At 55.9% G+C, this 18,619-nt stretch overlaps 1 protein-coding gene across 1 annotated transcript; it reads right to left on the bottom strand.

The window, feature by feature from the left end:
• Positions 1–6,126: 6,126 nt before the first annotated feature.
• On the bottom strand, positions 6,127–8,966 carry ACTG1 (actin gamma 1). Its single transcript, XM_019735689.3, has 5 exons — positions 8,807–8,966; positions 8,072–8,440; positions 7,350–7,788; positions 7,065–7,246; positions 6,127–6,979 (listed from the first exon to the last, which is right to left on the bottom strand). The coding sequence occupies exons 2-5, from the start codon at positions 8,432–8,434 to the stop codon at positions 6,836–6,838; spliced, it is 1,128 nt and encodes a 375-aa protein (XP_019591248.1). The 5' UTR covers positions 8,435–8,440; positions 8,807–8,966; the 3' UTR covers positions 6,127–6,835.
• Positions 8,967–18,619: the final 9,653 nt, after the last annotated feature.

Raw genomic sequence — 18,619 nt, forward strand, 5'->3', positions numbered from 1 at the left:
CGTGTCACACATCACTTCTAGTACGGCAATTTCTGTCAAATAAAAACATTGCGATGTGTCCACGGATCTGGCACTGTGTGACTTCTGGCTCTTCCCCAAAGTCAAAATGATTCAGGACATTAAGGCGGCCATGACAGCGCAACTAAAGACACTCACGAAAGAGGACTCCCAGAACTGCTTCAGAAAGTGGCAAGAACAATGAGATAAGTGTGTTCGAAACAAGGGGAGTATTTTGGGGGGATTAATGGCAATGTGTCTTTTACTGTAATAACTTTGTTTGATTTAAACATTCACTATATATATCTAGATATAGATCTATATCTATATCTAGATATAGATACATACATTCTCCAGGTCCACATGGCTCCACTGGTAAGTTCTATCAAACATCTAAGGATGAGATAGTACCCATATTATACAAACTCTTTCATAAAATATTATATAAACTCAGAAAATAGAGAAGGAAACACCTCTCAACTCATTTTATCAGGCCGAGACTATCCTGACACCAAAAGTTGGCAAAGAAACTATAAGAAAAAAATACTACATACTAATGAATGTCCCTCAAAACCACATATGCAGAAACACTTAACATACTAGCAGACCCAATCAGCAGCCTGTAAAAGAATAATACAAATAATACATCATGATTAAGTGGGGTTTATCCCAGGAATACAACGTTGGTTTAACATTCAAAAGTCAATCAGTGTAATTCACCATGATAAAAGAATAAATGGAAAAAACACATGATTTCCTCAGTGATGCAGAAAAATCATATGCCAAATTTCAACACCTATTTATGATTTAAAAAAAAAAAAAACTCATCAGAATAAAAATGGGAGGAAACTTCCTGAACCCGATAAAGAGTATCTGTGAAAAATCCACAGCTAACCATCCTGAATGATGAAAGACTGACAGCATCCATGAGATAAGGAACAAGGCATCTGCTCTCATCATTCAGTTTGCTCAGTATCATACTGGAGATGCTAGCCAGTACAAGACAAAAAAATAATAATTAAAAGCAAATATATATGAAAAAAGAGTAAAGCATGCATTATTCACAGGATATGATCATGTATGTAGAGTATCTGCTTCCAGAAACTCTACAGTGGAGACACCTGGCAAGCATCTCAGCCAGGTGACCAAGGTCACAGCAACATTCACAAGTCATGTCGAGAGCACAGACTCTGACGTCACATGATAAGAAGGGCACTTTGCCTCTGTGGTCTTCCTCCCCCAAACCCATGAGGCCAGACTAACCGTGAAAGACACATCAGACAAATCCCAACAGAGGGACAGTCTCCAGAACCCCCACCCAGCACTCCTCAGAACAGGCGGGACCCCAGGGCAGGGTCCTCCAGGGTCCTGGCCCAGAGCCCCTTCCAGAAGCACAAGCTGTTTCCAGAAAGACCAGGACAGGGGCAAAGTGTGGGTGTGACACTGGGGCTGGTGGGGAGCCAAGGGAGGGGCAGGCAGCCTGGACCAGGCCAGACCCGTTCCGGAGCACTTGCCACTGCTGACACTTCAGTGTCCCTGAGTCACTCCCTTCACTGGGAGTGGGGACCCTGAGTGAGGGTGTCACAGACTCACAGCTTAACACCAGCCTCTACTCTGAGGAAACCAAGGCACAGGAAGAGGTGAGCCATGACGCCAGAATCCTTACTTCTGGCTCTGCACTTACAATTTCTGTGACCCAGGGTTCCACTTCTGGGTCCATACACAAATGAACTGAAAGTGGGACACGAAGCAGCTTTGCTCACAATAGCTAAGATGTAGAGACAACCCAAGTGTCCATCGACAGGTGAGGGACAAACAAAATGAGGTACACACAGACGACAGAGTATTAGCCTTAAAAAAGGAAGGAAATTCTGACACATGGGACAACACGGGTGAACCTGGAGGACATTGTGCTCAGCGAGATGAGCCAGACACACAAGGACAAATACTGTGTGATTCCACTTACGTGAGGTCCCTAGAGGAGTCGATCCATAGACACATAAAGTGTCTCATATATATATTTGTGTGGTTCACTGTTTAAAATAGTTTTAATGAGGTATATCTGACATACAGTAAACTACATTAATTTTAAAGTGTACAGAGACAAAGTGTCTTTTGATGCACAAACTTTTTAAATTTTCATGAAATCCAATTTCTCTGTTTTTTTGTTGGTGGTAGTGGTAGTTAACTGTGAGTTTGGTGTCAAATCCAAGAAATCATTGCCAAATCCTATGTCATGAAGATTTTGTCCTGTTTTCTTCCTAGAGTTTTAGGTGTTACGTTTAGGTCCTTGATCCATTTTGAGTTAATTTCTGTGTATGGTGTGAGGAAAGGGTCCCCAACTTAATCCGTCGGCGTGTGGATGCCCAGTCATCTCCGCACTATTTGTTGGAAGGACTGTCCTTTCCCCACTGAGTGGTCTCGGCGCCCTTGTTGACAGTCAGTTGACCTCAGATATGGGGGTTTATTTCTGTCAGTTCTGTTTCACTGATCTTCATATCTGTCCTTAGGCAGGAACCACACTGCAGCTTTGTAGAAAGTTTTGAAATCAGGACGTGTGAGTTCTCCAGCTTTGTTCTTTTTCAAGATCACTTTGGCTGTTTTAGGTAACGTGCAATTCCCTGTGAATTTCAGGATGGGTTTTTCTGTTTCTGTTTAAAAATAAACAAACAAATAGACAAACATTGGGGAGTTTGGCAGGGGTTGCATTGAATCTGTACATTTCTTTGGGTAGTAATGACATCTCAATACTACATCTTCCTACCTACAAATGTGGGATGTGTTTCCATTTGTTTAGTCTTCTTTAGTTTCCTTTCAGCAATGTTTTGTCTTTTTTTTTTTTTAAGATTTTATTGGGGAAGGGGAACAGGACTTTATTGGGGAACAGTGTCTACTTCCAGGACTTTTTTCCAAGTCAAGTTGTTGTCCTTTCAGTCTTAGTTGTGGAGGGCACAGCTCAGCTCCAGGTGCCGTTGCTAGTTGCAGGGGGCACAACCCACCATCCCTTGTGGGAGTCAAACTGGCAACCTTGTGGTTGAGAGGACACGCTCCAACCAACTGAGCCATCCGGGAGCTCAGTGGCAGCTCAGCTCAAGGTGCCGTATTCAATCTTAGTTGCAGAAGTCGAGGAATTGAACTAGCAACCTGGTGGTTGAGAGCCCACTGGCCCATGTGGGAATCAAACCAGCAGCCTTCGGAGTTAGGAGCACGGAGCTCTAACCGCCTGAGCCACTGGGCCGGCCCTGTTTTATCATTTTAACTGTCAAGTCTTTTACCTCCTTGGTTAATTCCTAAGTATTTAATTCTTTTTGGTGCTGTTGTAAAATGGATAAATTTTGTTATGTGTGTTCTACAGATCTTGCAGACCCGGGAGGCAGACAGACATGTGGTGGGGCAGGGCTGCAGGGGGCAGGGCTGGGCTGTGCAGGGGTGCCAGGGGTGGTCGCACAGTGGGTGCACTGCATTCCTCCAGGGCTGCCACTAGCATATACTGTGATGCTTGTCTGGCAGGAGAGGCTCAGTGATGCCCTATAGCAAGTCCTGGACCCACAAGGTCATGGACCCACAGCAGCACGGATTTCTTTCTTGCTCACGCTGTACATCCACCCAGTTGGCTCTGATGGCATCTCCCAGGCCCCCAGGAGGATGGAGAAGCCTCTCCCTTGAACACTGTGGTCCCAGAGCAGAGAGAAGAAGAGAGAGCAGGGCCACCCCACACATGCTCCTAAAGCCCTTTATCCTATTTCATAGTCTAAACTGTGCCCCATGCCAAACCCACCGTGCACTGTGGTAGCCTCCTGGAGGGCACCCCTCATAGGGGTCCCAGCAGGGAGCTGATGTGGAGGGGAGCTGCCCAGGAAAGGACCTCTGGATGGCTGGTCGGTGGCAGGCACTGGGGGGTTCTGTGTGCAGCTAGTGGCCCCAGCAGCAGTGGCTCATGTGTTTCTCAGAGGGGAACACCCCGTGGGGAGCTCTCTGGGGCTGTCTGGGGCCTCTAACCAGAAGAGGGTCCTGGAAACCATAGTCTGTCACCAGACACCAGCCTCTCCAGCATGAAGATTTGAACTCCCTCCTTGAAATGGTCTGTCTTCTACTTAAACACTGGCCACTCGGGATAAGAGGGCCTTGACCTTGAAATTGCATCCAATAAACACAATGTTCACCTCTTACCTGGGGATGTTGACTGCAGGTTGGAACAGTTGCTGGCTGTCCTCTGGGCATGTGGACAGGCTCCTGGCACTGCAGGATGGTGGCACTGCAAGCCCCCTGCTGCTCTGAGCCCATCCTTCACTCCGCCTCACCATCAGGACACCCAGTGGCCCTGAGGAAGGGGAGCCTTTCAGAGGTACACTGAGACCCCAGTATCTGAAACACTTCTCCATGGAGGCAGCCCTTCCAGAAGCTTCCATTGACTAAGCTGAGTGGTATTTTCGACACTGTCAGCCTTTGAGGCTTCAGCTTCCATAAGTTGTCTACCTTTCGCTTTTCTGTCACTTGACTACACTTGCCTGCTTCGTGGTTTGCAGTTCTTTGCATGCTCTGTGATTAGTGCCAGGTGTCCGTCCTGTCTATTGACTGTTGAAGCCACACTTCCTTTCTCTTCCTGGCAATAGCAGAAACCATCCATGTCTGGCTTTGAGTTTGAGCAGATTTTCTCAGAAGCCACGGTGGCTCCGGCTGGTCTTCTCTCTTCGAGCTCCGTCTTCTTCCTCAAAGCTTGGCGTTTTGGTGCACAGTGGTCAGAACTGCCTGGACAGGTGCAACTTCCACCAGCGCCTGAGGTCACAGGCTGGAGGGCGTCACTGTGGTGGCCTTCCTTAGGCAGTGAAGCCTCCTTTCGGGGATCTGAATACATGAGGCCTGTGGGCCGGAGTACAGCGCCATGCCCCACGGTGAGACTTCCACACCACTGCTTCACTGAGTGGGGAGTGACTGGGTTTGACATCTGGTTACGCTCCCGAGTGCCAAAAAAGGCCAGTGTCTTCTGTACTGCAGAAATCTTGTTGCCCCTCTGAAGTTGGGGGAGCGCAGTCGTGACCCCTACTGTGAGCAGGCAGGGTGTGGGGGCCCCCTGGAGCCCTCACATCCACGTGGAGTAGGCACAGACTCATGCAGTACAGGGCCCACCAGCCCCAACGCCAGGGAGGGTGGAACCAGGACAGGGCCAGGCAGTGTGGCCACACCAGTCACCTTCATCCCTCCAGGCTCTCCTGGGTCAGCTCGGCATTGCCGTGGGAGCCCACTCATGTCCATGTTTTAGGAATGCCACCCATGGATTTTCAGGAATGACTTTTAGGAATGCTGTCGAGGCAGGAAGGGAATTCCAGGGCCTCTGTGAAGGTGGAGGCCTGAGCTTGGCAGGGCCCACTGTCCCTCCCAGTCATGTGTTCCTGGGGCCCGAACCTCCCCAGCCAGTCTGAAGCTAGAAAGCACCAGCATCCCTGCCATGAAACTCGCTTCTCAGCCCTTACCATCTTAACGAAATACCCGCATTTCAAAGTTCTTCTAAATCCTTCAAATTTTTCAAGCTAACTTAGAAATCCTACCTCTGATCTGCAAAGAAAATGTTTGCAAGTTTTAAATAGCTGTCAGACTCCCATCTGCCATGAGTACTGACCGTGAGGTGCAGGAAAAAAGGCCCAGTTTTGGACAAGAGGCTGGCCTCAGTCACACCTACCCCACCACTAGGTGACATTCTATCACCTACAGACCATGATTCCAAGGTTCAGTAACCAAGCTCTCTATAATCAACCAGGTCCATGGGTGCTGTTGTTTGATGCGCTCCCAGAAAACAAGCCTCAACCCCACTGGGGCGCCAGCGGAGGAAACCCGCCTTTCTCCAGGCTCCTGTGGCTGTGCTGCTAGGCCGGCAAGCCACCCAAACATGCAAGCCACCCAAGCACCCAAGAAGGCAGGACGTGAGCTTGGGGCACTCCCAGACTGAGGTGGTTTCAAGTGCCAAATAGTTCACTGGGGCTCCTTGTTCTGAAAATGCTAATTACACTGCAGGTTTGGGAGAAACCCAACTGTTGCCCAATTGAGCAGAGGACGGCAACCCCGCCCTCCCCCAAATCCCTCCCAGACAGGTCTGGCCACCCCTCCCCCAACAACAGCAGCAGCAGCCAGCAGTTTACTGCAGCACTTTATTTTCCTCACAATGACGTGTTGCTGGGGCCTAATGTTCTCACATGACAGTAGAAAACCAAAATTTGTCATCTCTTCAAGAATTGAGAATCGCGTACAAAAAAACCTTACATAAATTAAAAGGATGAATAAATTTACAGGTGTAAATGCAAACCGTTTTCCAACTCAAGGGAAGTAACAACCCACGTGTTCTGGCAGGAAAACATCAGCTAAGAAAAGAAAAGGGGTCCTAATACTTGGACCTTCCCAACCCCCGTCAGACCGGCAGGACAGAAATGACAACTGGTTCAGGACTCTTGCCAGCCTCTGGAGAAATCCTGGAATAGGCGGCTCTGCACATTAATACCCTGCACAGATCCAGAAACGCATGGTCTCGCAGATCACCAAGCCACTGGGCTTCTCTCGCATAAACATGTCCTCGCTTCAGCCAGCAAGTGACCGAGCCGCGTGCACTAGGGGTTTAAATCAAAGATATGCACAGGGTATTAAACATGTACCAAGGGAATGGTTAACTTGAATACAAGGTCAAAATCAGCAACCAGGTCTACAGTCCAGTGCTGACATCAGATACAAGCTTCAAGGACAATTTCTTTTCGAAGGCTTATTCCAGTTTCATGAGGCTAGCACGTCTGCCAGGGCAAACAGACTTCCGGCAACTCCTGCAGCAGACGCTGCGCATGCGCTCGCAGTCCGCCTAGAAGCACTTGCGGTGCACGATGGAGGGGCCCGACTCGTCGTACTCCTGCTTGCTGATCCACATCTGCTGGAACGTGGACAGCGAGGCCAGGATGGAGCCGCCGATCCACACCGAGTACTTGCGCTCCGGCGGGGCAATGATCTGGGGAGACAAGAGCGTGGCTTTAGCTCGTGGCACTGCCTTCCCAACAAGGCCTCCCAGCCCGCCACAGCTACACTTGACTCACCTTGATCTTCATGGTGCTGGGGGCCAGGGCCGTGATCTCCTTCTGCATCCTGTCGGCGATGCCGGGGTACATGGTGGTCCCACCAGACAGCACCGTGTTGGCGTACAGGTCCTTTCGGATGTCGACGTCACACTTCATGATGGAGTTGAATGTGGTCTCGTGGATGCCACAGGACTCCATACCTAAGAGACAAAGCTCTCCTTTAGCATGCGTGCCTCCCTTTCAAGTTGAAGGGCAGACAGTGCAGGCCTCTCAGCAGCCTCAAGTGGAGCTCCTGACACCTACCCAGGAAGGAGGGCTGGAAGAGGGCCTCTGGACACCGGAACCGCTCGTTGCCGATGGTGATCACCTGCCCGTCTGGCAACTCGTAGCTCTTCTCCAAGGAGGACGACGACGCAGCGGTGGCCATCTCCTGCTCAAAGTCCAGGGCGACATAGCAGAGCTTCTCCTTGATGTCACGCACGATTTCCCGTTCGGCCGTGGTGGTGAAGCTGTAGCCACGCTCCGTGAGGATCTTCATGAGGTAGTCGGTCAGGTCCCGGCCAGCCAGGTCCAGACGCAGGATGGCGTGGGGGAGGGCGTACCCCTCGTAGATGGGCACAGTGTGGGTGACCCCATCCCCAGAGTCCATAACAATACCAGTGGTGCGGCCAGAGGCGTACAGGGACAGCACAGCCTGGATGGCCACGTACATGGCTGGAGTGTTGAAGGTCTCGAACATGATCTGGACGAAAGGCAACGGGCTCCTTAGTCAAAGGCAAGGACCCAGGGCCCCCCCATGCTCACACACTGCATGCCAGCATGCCACAAATGTGATGTGTGGAGAAAAGAAAAGGAAGCAGGCAAAAACACAAATAAGAAACCTTGAGACTTCAGGGAGGAAATGCCAGGAGAAGAACAGAACCCTGGAAATATTGAAAGAAATACTTGAATTTCAGAAAACGAAGCTGAACAGAAAATGACTTGTGAAACGGAGGGGAGGGCAGGAGACTCAGGGCAGCGCTTACCTGAGTCATCTTCTCGCGGTTGGCCTTGGGGTTCAGGGGGGCCTCGGTCAGCAGCACAGGGTGCTCCTCTGGGGCCACACGCAGCTCATTGTAGAAAGTGTGGTGCCAGATCTTCTCCATGTCGTCCCAGTTGGTGACAATGCCATGTTCGATGGGGTACTTAAGGGTCAGGATGCCGCGCTTGCTCTGGGCCTCGTCGCCCACGTAGCTATCCTTCTGCCCCATGCCCACCATGACGCCCTGATGTCGGGGGCGCCCCACGATGGATGGGAAGACGGCCCGGGGGGCGTCATCACCAGCAAAGCCAGCTTTGCACATGCCAGAGCCATTGTCGATGACGAGCGCAGCGATTTCTTCTTCCATTGCGATCTGAGTAAAGATGCCACAAGCTTAGACGGGCCCTGGTGCCCAAGAAACAGCCCCTGGAGACCGTCTCCGAGCAGAGGCTCCACCTGCCCCCAGCCCCAGGTCACCGCCCCCGCCTGGAACCGGGCGGCCTCTCAACGCCCCCCACAATCCTCCGCGGCGGCGCGGCTGGGGGCTCTCCGCACTGCGGCCCGGCCCCGCCCTGCTCCCCCCCACCCGCCGCACCAGCTCCGTCCCAGCCCACCCGTCAGCCCCCACCACCCTTTGTTCGCGACAGCGGCGCGCCGGGCCTCTCCGACCAGAAACGAACCTACAAAAGGGGTGCAGGGGGTCGGACTGGGACCGGGGCATGAAGTCCAGGCCACTTACCGGTGGAAGCGGCGGTCGCGGGGCGCGAAGAAACGGACAGCGGAGCGACGAGAGAACTAGAAAAGGAAGCTGGCTGCAGCGAGTGAGACCGACCGCGGCCTCCCCCGCTGCTATTTAAGCGAAGCGGGGCGCGCGCGCGGGGCGGTGGCGCGCGCGGCCCCAGAACATGTCCATATATGGCGATCTTTCCGAACGGCGGGCGCCCATTGGCCTGCTCGGCCGGGGCACGTGGGGCCCCGCGCCCGGCCCCGCCCCCCGCCCGCGCCGCCTCCAACGGCCCCGCCTGCACCCGCCCTGCTCCCGAGACCCCGCGCCTGAGACCCCGCGCCTAATAGCATGCGGGCGGGGCGGGCGAGTGCCCTCAGGGGTTGCGAGAGAATCGCGGAGAGGACCGCGGGGCCGACCGGCCGGCCCCGCCCCGGGACTGCCGCGCGTCGTGGGGGGAGGGCCAGCTTCTCCCCGAAACTGCCTGGCCCGGGGCTGGGCCGCGCCCGGAGTCGGGGTGTGTCGCTGCGACCCGGCCCCGCTGGGGGGCTTTGCATCCCTCGCGACCCCTGCGAGCCTCTTCCCCAGGCTCAGCAGAAAGGCTGGCCGCGAAGGCGGTTCCCGGCTCCGGTGCCGGGCTGGGGGAGGGTCGGGTGAGGGTCTTCGCCGACCGCCGTGTGTCATTCTGGTCCCGGGGCACCCCGGGGAGCCATGACCTCGCCCCCGTCACGGTGGGAGGGAGCCCCTGGTCCCACACGGCAGCTACGACTGCGCAGGCCCCTCCGCCAGAGAAGGGGGCGCCCTGCTTAGAGTCCCTGGCGGTGCAAACAGGCCCGGTTCCACTCATTCACGGCACATCCTGCTCCTCAAACCGCAGCCCTGATTGTTCCAGGCGCCGGCTTCATTCCGGATGTGGGGCAACCTACCCCCATCCGCTGGGGAGGGAATGGGGCTTTGTTTTCTTTTAACCACTTGTGGGCATTATAGGGAAACTGAGGCAGGGAAGGGAATTCCTGATTGCCCGAACGGTTGACTCCCCGCTAGACTTGAAGGGCACCCGCTCTTGATACTAGAGACGGGTCAGGGCTGTGGTGGGTTTGCTGATCCCTGGAAACAGGGCGACCGCCTTGTGTCCCTGCCCCTTGGCTCCGGCCCCCGGTTGCCTGGGGCTGTGGGTTCTCCCGGGCCCAGGGTGTGCCCTTTCCTCAGGAGCCTGCGATGGAAGACCTGACATCGGCCTAGCAGTGCCTGCTGGTGCCAGTGCTTTGGTTATGCCCGGAGGGGAAGCAGGTCCTGTGCTTTACTCTGGCTTATTTGTAACTTTTGGAACCGCTCAGTGTAAACGCCAGAGGAGGCATGAGGGAGAGCACTGGCCAAGAGGGGTGGCAGTGGCGCTGCGCAGACTGAAAGGACTCGATCATTGCCACAGACACTCAGTTTGGCCCCGGGCAGGTGTCTGACGGTTGGGGGTCAGGGCCACATGCCCTAGGAGCCCTGCAAGTTCAGCTGGTGACCACATCTAGGGAAAGCAGCCGCCCAGCTCACCTGTGTGCTGCAGTCCCCCAGACGCCAAGGCTTTGCCTATGGCCGTCAGGCCTAGCTGGGTCACGGACTCCCTGGGCTTTCAAAGTCAGGTGCGTGCCCCACCCATGGGAGAACCCCTGGGTTGGGCCTCCAGAAAACTCACCCTTACTAGCGCGGTGGGCACAACCACGACTGCTCAGCCCCCCAGATGGGAGTGAGCGATGTGAGGAGACTGATCCATGGGGGGAGGGGGCAAGATGTCACACACAGGACATGGGGGAGGTTGGAAATTATCTAAGGTTTCCTTGCTGTGTGTCCACCCATCCCACATTCTACTCAGGCCCATTCGACTTCAGGGGGCGCCTGCTCCCCGCCCCACTCCTAGCTCTCCTTTGTTTGGTGTGTGCGGAGAACCCGGCTGGCCCGGGCTGCTTCTACTGACAGTGGAGAGAACAGAGTATTATAGATCTCTGCCCCGCTCCAAGTTCCTTCTTCCCCACCTTGCAGTCGCCAGGACGCCAGGTGCACCGCTAAAGTGTCGCAGGGGGAAGTGGGGCGGGGCCCAGGGACCCCGGGATTCTCGGGGTTCCCCCTCCATAGGCCGCCATCCCCCTCCACCCGCAGGAACTGGGATGCGGGTGTGGGGGAGAGCTATTTCCTCTTCCGCCGCTGTGTCACCGGCGGGGGGAGTCAAGGTGCGGCCGCAGGTGTGCGGGCGGGGCGCGGCGGCGCGCGGCGCGGCCATATTTGGCGATTTCGGCGCCGCCGGGGAAACCGCGTCCCAGGCAGTCCTGTCCCCGCCCGCCGCCGGCCCTGAGTCACCCGCCGGGAGGGAGGCGGAAGTAACGGACGGGGGGCGCGGGGCGCGCTCCTCGCCTTATTTAGTCAAGGAGGCCGTCGATTGGCCAGCGAAACAAAGGGGCGGTGGCGGGGCGGCCCCGGCGTCTCGGAGGGAGCAGGGAGGGGGGTGGTGGCGGTCGCTCCCCACCCCACCTCCGGCCCTCCACGCCTCCCAGAGGCTCCGCTGCTCGGTGCCAGACCCAACCGCGAGAATGGGGGGTGTGGGTGCCTGTGGCCCCCGAGGTCCAGTGGTCGCAGGGAGTGGGGTTATGCAGAGGTGCCTGCCGCCTGGGAAGCACCACCGGAAACCAGGAGTGAGTGGACGCGGTGGGCGCAGGCCCCAGGTAGAACCAGGTCTCCCAGCCTGGCGCGAGGGATGCGGAGGACCACACTCTGCACCGAGATTTTTCTGTTTTGCAACTGGGCAACGCGAGGCTTGCCCAAGGTCACCTCTGGACTGTGCTCTTGGAAACTCAGGGCCGCCCCAACCCCTCCTGAGGCTGGAGAGGGCCAGACCTCCCTGGGAGAAGAGGGAGCGGATGTGGCATCCCGGACTCCATGATCAGGGAGTCCCTGGAGAGGAGGGAGAGTCAGCAATTGCCCTTCTGCCCAGAAATGGGTGTGTCCCTCCCATCTGGAGGATGGAGACTTGGGCCACAGAGAAGGAAATACGTGATTTTCTTCCTAGCGCAGTGCTGCTGCCTCTGGTGGATTTATTGTGACCTCCCTGGGTCTCATTTCATGGCTGAGAAAACTGCTGAGCAGGGAAGTGGCGCCACCTTGCACGGAACTGTGGCCCTGCTGAGACAGCCCCAAACCCAGCTCTGGGTTCTGCCCGACTCTTCCTCCCTCTGACTCACATTGCCTGCCATCTCCCTGCTTCTGCCTACAGGGACACTCCCCAGGATCTCGGTCACCTCTGCACCTGGTAGTATGGCCCGCAGCACACCCTTACACACCCTCACCCCCTAAACCCTCTGCCTCCCACTCATCAGGCTGAGGGGGTAGGGAACTTGGCAATGAGTCCCTGCCCCTGGCCTTAGCCTGTGCCATTCCACTTGCCAGGAATGCCTTTCCTTCTTTCTCCAAGTATGACGGTGGGGTCCTGGGGTGGATCCTGGAACAAAAAAGGCTGGTGGTGGAAGAACTGGTGCAATACAAGTGAAGTCTAGAGTTTAATGAATACTAAATACCACGGTCAATCTTGTAGGACAACTGTACCATGACAGATGCTAACACTGAGAAAACTGGGTGGAGAGGCTGCAGGAATACTCATATGTCCTTGCAACTTTTCTGTAACTCTAAATTATCTCATAATAAAAACTTTTTTAAAAGAATCCAAAGAAAACCAGTTTACCTGCCCTCAGCTTACTGCCTATTCTCAGCCTGTGGACAGATCAAATGCAAGATGGTTGTTGTGTCACCTAAATCCCGCTCCAGTGCACTGGATGGGTTCCCATGAGGCAGCGGCAGCCCTGGGAGTGGCTCTATCTGGAACAGGGGTCCCCAAGGGCTGCCCTGGGAGGCAAGGCCAGGTTCCTGCCTGCCTCTGAGTTTCAGATCAAAGGCCAAGGTCAGGGCCACACACTTCTGTGTCTGGCCTGGTGCCCAGCTGGGACTTGTTCTCCAGCGCTGCAGACCGGCACAGGCCGTGCAGCTGCCCAGGGGCACACCCGGAGGTCTGTGCCCAGCCCCAAGGCCTGTGAAATCTTCAGACTGCGTGCTGTATGGCCACTCCTGCCACTGTGGGTGGAGTTGGGAGCTGTGTGCTCAGAGCTGCCATTTGTCCTGTACGGGGATGCACCAGGCCAGGCCTCCTCGTGCCATCTGATTCTCATCGCATGAGGAGGCACCACGACTATGCCACTTCACAGACAGGTAAACCAAGGCTCACAGTGCACCCCACATGAAGTTTGGGGAGTCAGGTGCATAGAGACACCTAGATCAAGGGCCCCTGAGCCCCTCTTCTGCCTGCTGCCTCAGCAATGGAGAGCTCCAGGCCTTTTGAAGACAGGCCCCACTGGAATTGGTCTGGGGTTCCCCAGTTCCCACTATGGTGCGGCAGGAACCCAGGAGGCCCCTGGAAGAGCACTGGACTGGGATTGGGGAACTGGGGCTGGGCTGGGCTCGGCCCTGGGCCACTTGTGGCCCCCTGTGCCTCAGCTTCTGCAAAGAAGATGGGCCAGTGATGTGAGGGGTACGGAGGATGGTGGCCCTCCTATGCTGGACGACAGGTCTGGGGACAGGAGGCCATCGGGTGGCCCAGCCAACCTTCGCCCCCAGACCTCACTGCTGAGGTTTCCCAGGCCTCCGGCCTTGACATCCACAGGCATTCAATGTTTGGTGACAATTCAGAGGCACTCGCTCAGTGACACTGTGTGCCACACCCAAGATTCCTAGGAGGAGTGGCAGCGATGGGCGGTAGGTCCTCACTCTGCTTCTGAGGGCACCCCCCCCAGGCCACGCTTCCCTGGGGCTCTGCAGACAGGTGACACCACTGCCCGGAGGGTGACATGTCCCCCTCTGCGTACTCCTCACTCTCAGTGAGCCGCGGTCACAGATTGCAATGGGAAAGGAGGATTAAACCCAGGAATCCGGGCTTCCAGCTGTTTCACAGACACAGCCCTGCACCGCAGCACGTGGCCAAAACCAGAAGCAGAGTGCCTGCCAGGCCACAGCTCACCCGGCAGGCACATCACTGACCTACCAAGGTGTCTGTCCAGCTTGTCCACCGCCTCCATAATTGTCCACCTGCTTCCCCCATAATTAATGTTGCGAATCAGGTCACTCTGCTCCCGGTGCACCCACTGCCTCCAGATGGAACCTGAGCCCCTTACCCTGGGGCTGTAGGGCCTCTCAGCCTGACCCTCCACCCCTTTACCTACTCACCTCTGGCTCATTGCCCTCCAGCCCTGGACCAACATCTGGCTGTTCCTCTGCCCAGAAAGTTGTTCCCGTTGGCTGCCTTCTCCATGCAGGCCTCCAGACCATCTTCTGGCCTCAGGTCAAGTCCTCAACTCTCACCTGAATATTACCTGACTCCTCCTCACCAGAGCATTAGGTTCTAGGGTGTAATGGTGAAGCTGTTGTCCCGTGTCTGAACAGTGCCTGGCATAAATGGAGGCAGATGGAACTGAGAGGGAGAAGCCTTTATTGAGAGGCAGAAGGGAGACCGGTGAGAGGCTGGCCTAGCTGTCACCCCAACCCTGACTCCAATATGCAAAGGGGGGGGCTGAGTGTGGAGCCCCAAGGCCAGACTGCCCCAGGGACCTTCTCCCCACCCCCCAACTGGTAGGTTCCTAGGATTGCAGGGGACAGGTGGGTCCCTGAGGAGACACATAGAAGGTACACAGCTAACCCTTCCTGCACCTCCCACTGTGGTCTTCGGCTGAGGGGAGCACACCTGGCATGCTGAGCTTTCCAGAGCTAGACTAGGTCTGGGGCCCTGGGACTGGTGTCCCCACCCGGGGATGCTGAGGGCCAGGAGGCAAGTCAGGGTGGGAAATGGGCAGGAGGCCACTGCTCTGGGAAGTCCGTCCTCCCCACCACTGTCCCAAGGGCTGCATCTGGGGTGGGCAGAGTGGAGGGAGGAGGGGTCCAGGCTGGAGTAGAGTCCCGGCTCGGACCGGTCATCCCGGCCATAGTCCCGCCCTCCTTGCCCTGCACAGACTTCCCAGGGAGGGGGCCTGGCGCTCAGGGGGACCGGCCCTGAGGAGGGCGGGTCGTGAGGGGGCGGGAGTTGCTGCGCTCGACCCCGCCCAGCTCCAGCCTGTAGCCTGGTGTACCGCCCCAGGGAGCGGGTTTGATCCAGCGGGTCGCTGAGCCACTCCCGCTGGGCGCTCACCTCTAGGCCCCGCCCAGGGCCGCGCGTCCTAATTTGGTCCGGGGGCGGTGCCTGTCGTGCACACATCCTGTCGTACCCTTCCCTGCGCCTTGGCCTTGAACCGGCTTTCCCTGCACCCTTTGGGGACCGCGTCAGTGTCCCCAGGAAAAATGGGCTCCAGAGAGATGGGTGGGGTGGCCAGGCGAGAAAAGCAGCGGGCAGTCCCCAAGCAGCGCAAACTGGGGCCAGAGGCCTGGAACTCCCTGCCTGTCCCGATCCATGCGGCAGCCCTGCCACCCGCGGCCATTCTGCAACCCCACTGTTAGCTGGTTTCAGACCTGGCGCCAAAGTCCCCTCCCTTCCCCCACACCTCCCCTACATCTCTACCCCAGCGGGGTGTGGCCAGGGCAGGGCACCCGGAGCCCTGGGGACGGGCGAGGTGGGCGCAGTGCCGGCACTCAGCAAGCACCTCTTCTTGCGTGGCACAGGCTGGAAGCGGGACACTACCCCAAGAGGCAGCGAGCTGGAGGCCCGGGCCAGGAGGTGGCGCCCCGTCCGGCCTCCGCGCCCGGAGTGCCCAGCTCTGAGGCGGGCCCGTTGTCATTCCCAGGTGGGCCGCCAGGTGGGTCCCGCTATCGCGGCTGGGCGCTGGGGCCGGAGGAGGAGTCCGGCCGCACCTGCCTGCCCCGCCCCACCCCCCAGGGAGCGCCCGCCGGCCCTCCCGGGTCTGGGGAGGCGCTGGGTGCTTCCTGCTGGCCGCTGAGTCACCGCCGCCAGAGAGTGACGCAGAGCGGCTTGGGAGTGGCCGGTGACCTTAGCCAGTGTTGACGCAGGGAGAAAAGGTGGGATCCGGGTCAGCCCGCACTCAGAGCAACGGAAGAGGGGAGGTCGGGGCTTGATTCAGCCCGGGAGCACCTTTTGTCTAGGTGTACCACGAGCACCCACAGAGCGACCCCAAGGCCAGGGAACACTCTGGAACCTGAATTGTGTCTATTGAATACATGCCCAGTGCCTCAGTAGGCGGTCACTGATAATCAATTCAGAGAGAAGGAAAGGGAGGCTCAGAGAGGTTGTTGGTTCCAGGTCACACAGCAGGAAAGGTGGAGCCACCGTACACACCCTGCTGGCTGAGGGAGGCCAGGGTTGGGGGATAAAAAGGGGTGGGTATATTCTGCTTTTTCAGGCACTGTCAGCCTCAGGGGGACTCGCAGTGCTACACCAGGGCAGTGGGGACCCATGGGCTGCCAGGGGTGGGGTGGGGGGAAGAGCAGAGGACAGAAGTGGGAAGTGGTCTTGAAGGTGGAGTGGTGGGGGGTGGACAGAGCCCGGCTGGGGTCAGGTCGTTGTCCAAGAAAGACAGATGACGCCCATGGGCAGGTGGCCTGGGCAGCATCTCCACCTCCACCTCCCTGGGTGACACATGAGTCAGCCTCTACCCTTGTGTCCACTGGGGATTGTGGGAGTGAATCAGCCCAGGAGCAGCCCCCACTCACAAGCACTGAGGGAACCTGAAGCTGTGCTGAGTGCTTTCAGAGACCCCCTCCCGCCAGTCCCCACAACATCCCCCACTTTACAGGGGCCGCCCAGCGTGCCAGTAGGATTTTGACTTTCGCATCTGCCAGGTTTGGCACAGTCCTGTATTTCACCCTACCTGGGAGGGCGTTTCAAGTTGAAAATGTTCCCACCGATTTTGAAGGCTTGACTCCCTGGCTCTTGCTTGTATCGTCACTATTGGGGAATGGGTGTCATTTGAGTCCTGATCCAATCAGCGTCTACGATTGTTCGTGCTTCCCCACGAGCCCTTAGGCTTTTCCCTCTGTTCCTGCTAACCCAGCATTTGTAGGGGTACCCTTTCTCTGAGACCTGGAGGTCTCATTCTGAGGCATCCCCAGGCCCTGGCCACTCAGATCCTTCAGTTCTTGGGAATTTTCTTGTATTATTTCTTTCACAGTTTCTTTAGGTTTTATTTTTTCTGTTCCTTTTTGGGGGAGGTTTCTATTAATTGGGTGTCATATTTACTAGATGAATCCTTTAATATTGCCATTTTTCCTTCTGTTTGTTTTCTTTATTAACTTTCTGGGATTCTTTTTTTTACTTCTTTTTGACCCAGTGGTGGAATTTTTAATTCTAGTTGTTGTAATTTTTAACCTTTTTGTTTTGAGATAACTTCAGACTCACTATTTAACATGTGCCACACTTGCTTTCTCGTTCTTTTTATCTCTTCATTTCAGATCCGTTTGGGAGTGTGTCTCAGACAGTCTGCCATGTATCCCTAAAACTTCAGTGCTTTTCATAAGAACAGGGACATGGTCTTATATAACAACAAATCAGGCAATTTAACATCAATATGACACCATTTATCTAATCTACAGTCTATATTTCATGATGACAGTTGTCCCAGTGGTGTCCTCCACAGCATTTTTCCTGACCTAACCCAGGATTCCGTACCACGTTTAGTTGTCATAAACCATCACATATTTAACACCCAAGGCCTCTTCCTGTTCTCAGTACCATTTATGGTGGAGCATTTATAGGTGAGAAGGTTTTTATGAGCAGGCCAGCACTAAAGCCTGGAGGTGAGTGGGGTGGCACTGTCCCGATGGGAGCTGTTAGACAAGGGACAGTGACCATGTGCAGAGTCTGTCTCACTTTAGGATGAGGAAATGGTCCACTTCTGTTTTTTCTCAGAAATCGGAAATGGAGTCAGTTCCTTTTTGGGTCCCCAGCAAGGTTTCTGGCTCACAGTAAGTATTAACCCATGCCTGTGGTGCCTGGTGTTAGGGGTCCGGTTCTTTCACGATGGCTGAGCCTCTGCACATAGATGTGGCATTGTGCTGCATGCGTGTGTGTGTGTGTGTTTTCGTGTGAAGGTACACATGGACAGGGGCAGGGCAAAGGCTGCCATGGTCACCTGTGGAGTTGTGAGCTTGTGACTGTCCATGCCAGGTGTTGGCACATCTTGGCTTCGAACTTATGTGTCTGGAAACCCAGGTGGGCAATGAATAGCTATCTGTTTTTTTGGAGTTGGTCTGGTCCTCCCTCACTCTGAGCCCCATACAGCCAGGGGCTCACTCGCAGACATTACTGTGAATGCACCCATCTTGTCCTAGGTATGTGCAAAGGTCCTGGGGTTTGGGTGTTGGGAGATCACCCTGTGGTCATGCGGCATCTGGTACTTGCAGCCTTGCAGGGGTCCAGAAGCCTTTGATCTCTCCTTCCCCTCCCCTGCCAGACATAACCCCCAAGCCCCACCTTATGGCTTTATAAGAGACAAAAGCCAGGAAACTGCCACAGCTTCCTACCCTGACAGACCCAAGCAGGTTTCTCCATCCAGCCAGTAGCTCTGTGCTTGGAGTGGGAGGGTACCTGGTGGGAGAGGAGTCCACGAAAACCAGTATTTCAAGGAGCTACCCTGCTAACGGCAGGGTAGGGAGGTGGTAGATAGGGGTCCTGGGGGTTAGGGTGATAGAGGAAGGTAGGGGACATAGGGTGGGGGAGGGGAGGGTCCTGGGAGGTGGGCGTGGGTGGGTTTTCACGTGGCGCAGGTGGGAGGTGCAGGCCGGTGTCCCCGTGTCTGCACACATTGCACATTCTGAGACATAGGAGCCCCCTCCCACACTCCATCCCAACACTGCGCCCTC

This window comes from Rhinolophus sinicus, chromosome 12, assembly GCF_057876585.1.
Source record: "Rhinolophus sinicus isolate RSI-liver-muscle chromosome 12, RSI-T2T, whole genome shotgun sequence".
Classification (NCBI taxonomy): Eukaryota; Metazoa; Chordata; class Mammalia; order Chiroptera; family Rhinolophidae; genus Rhinolophus; species Rhinolophus sinicus.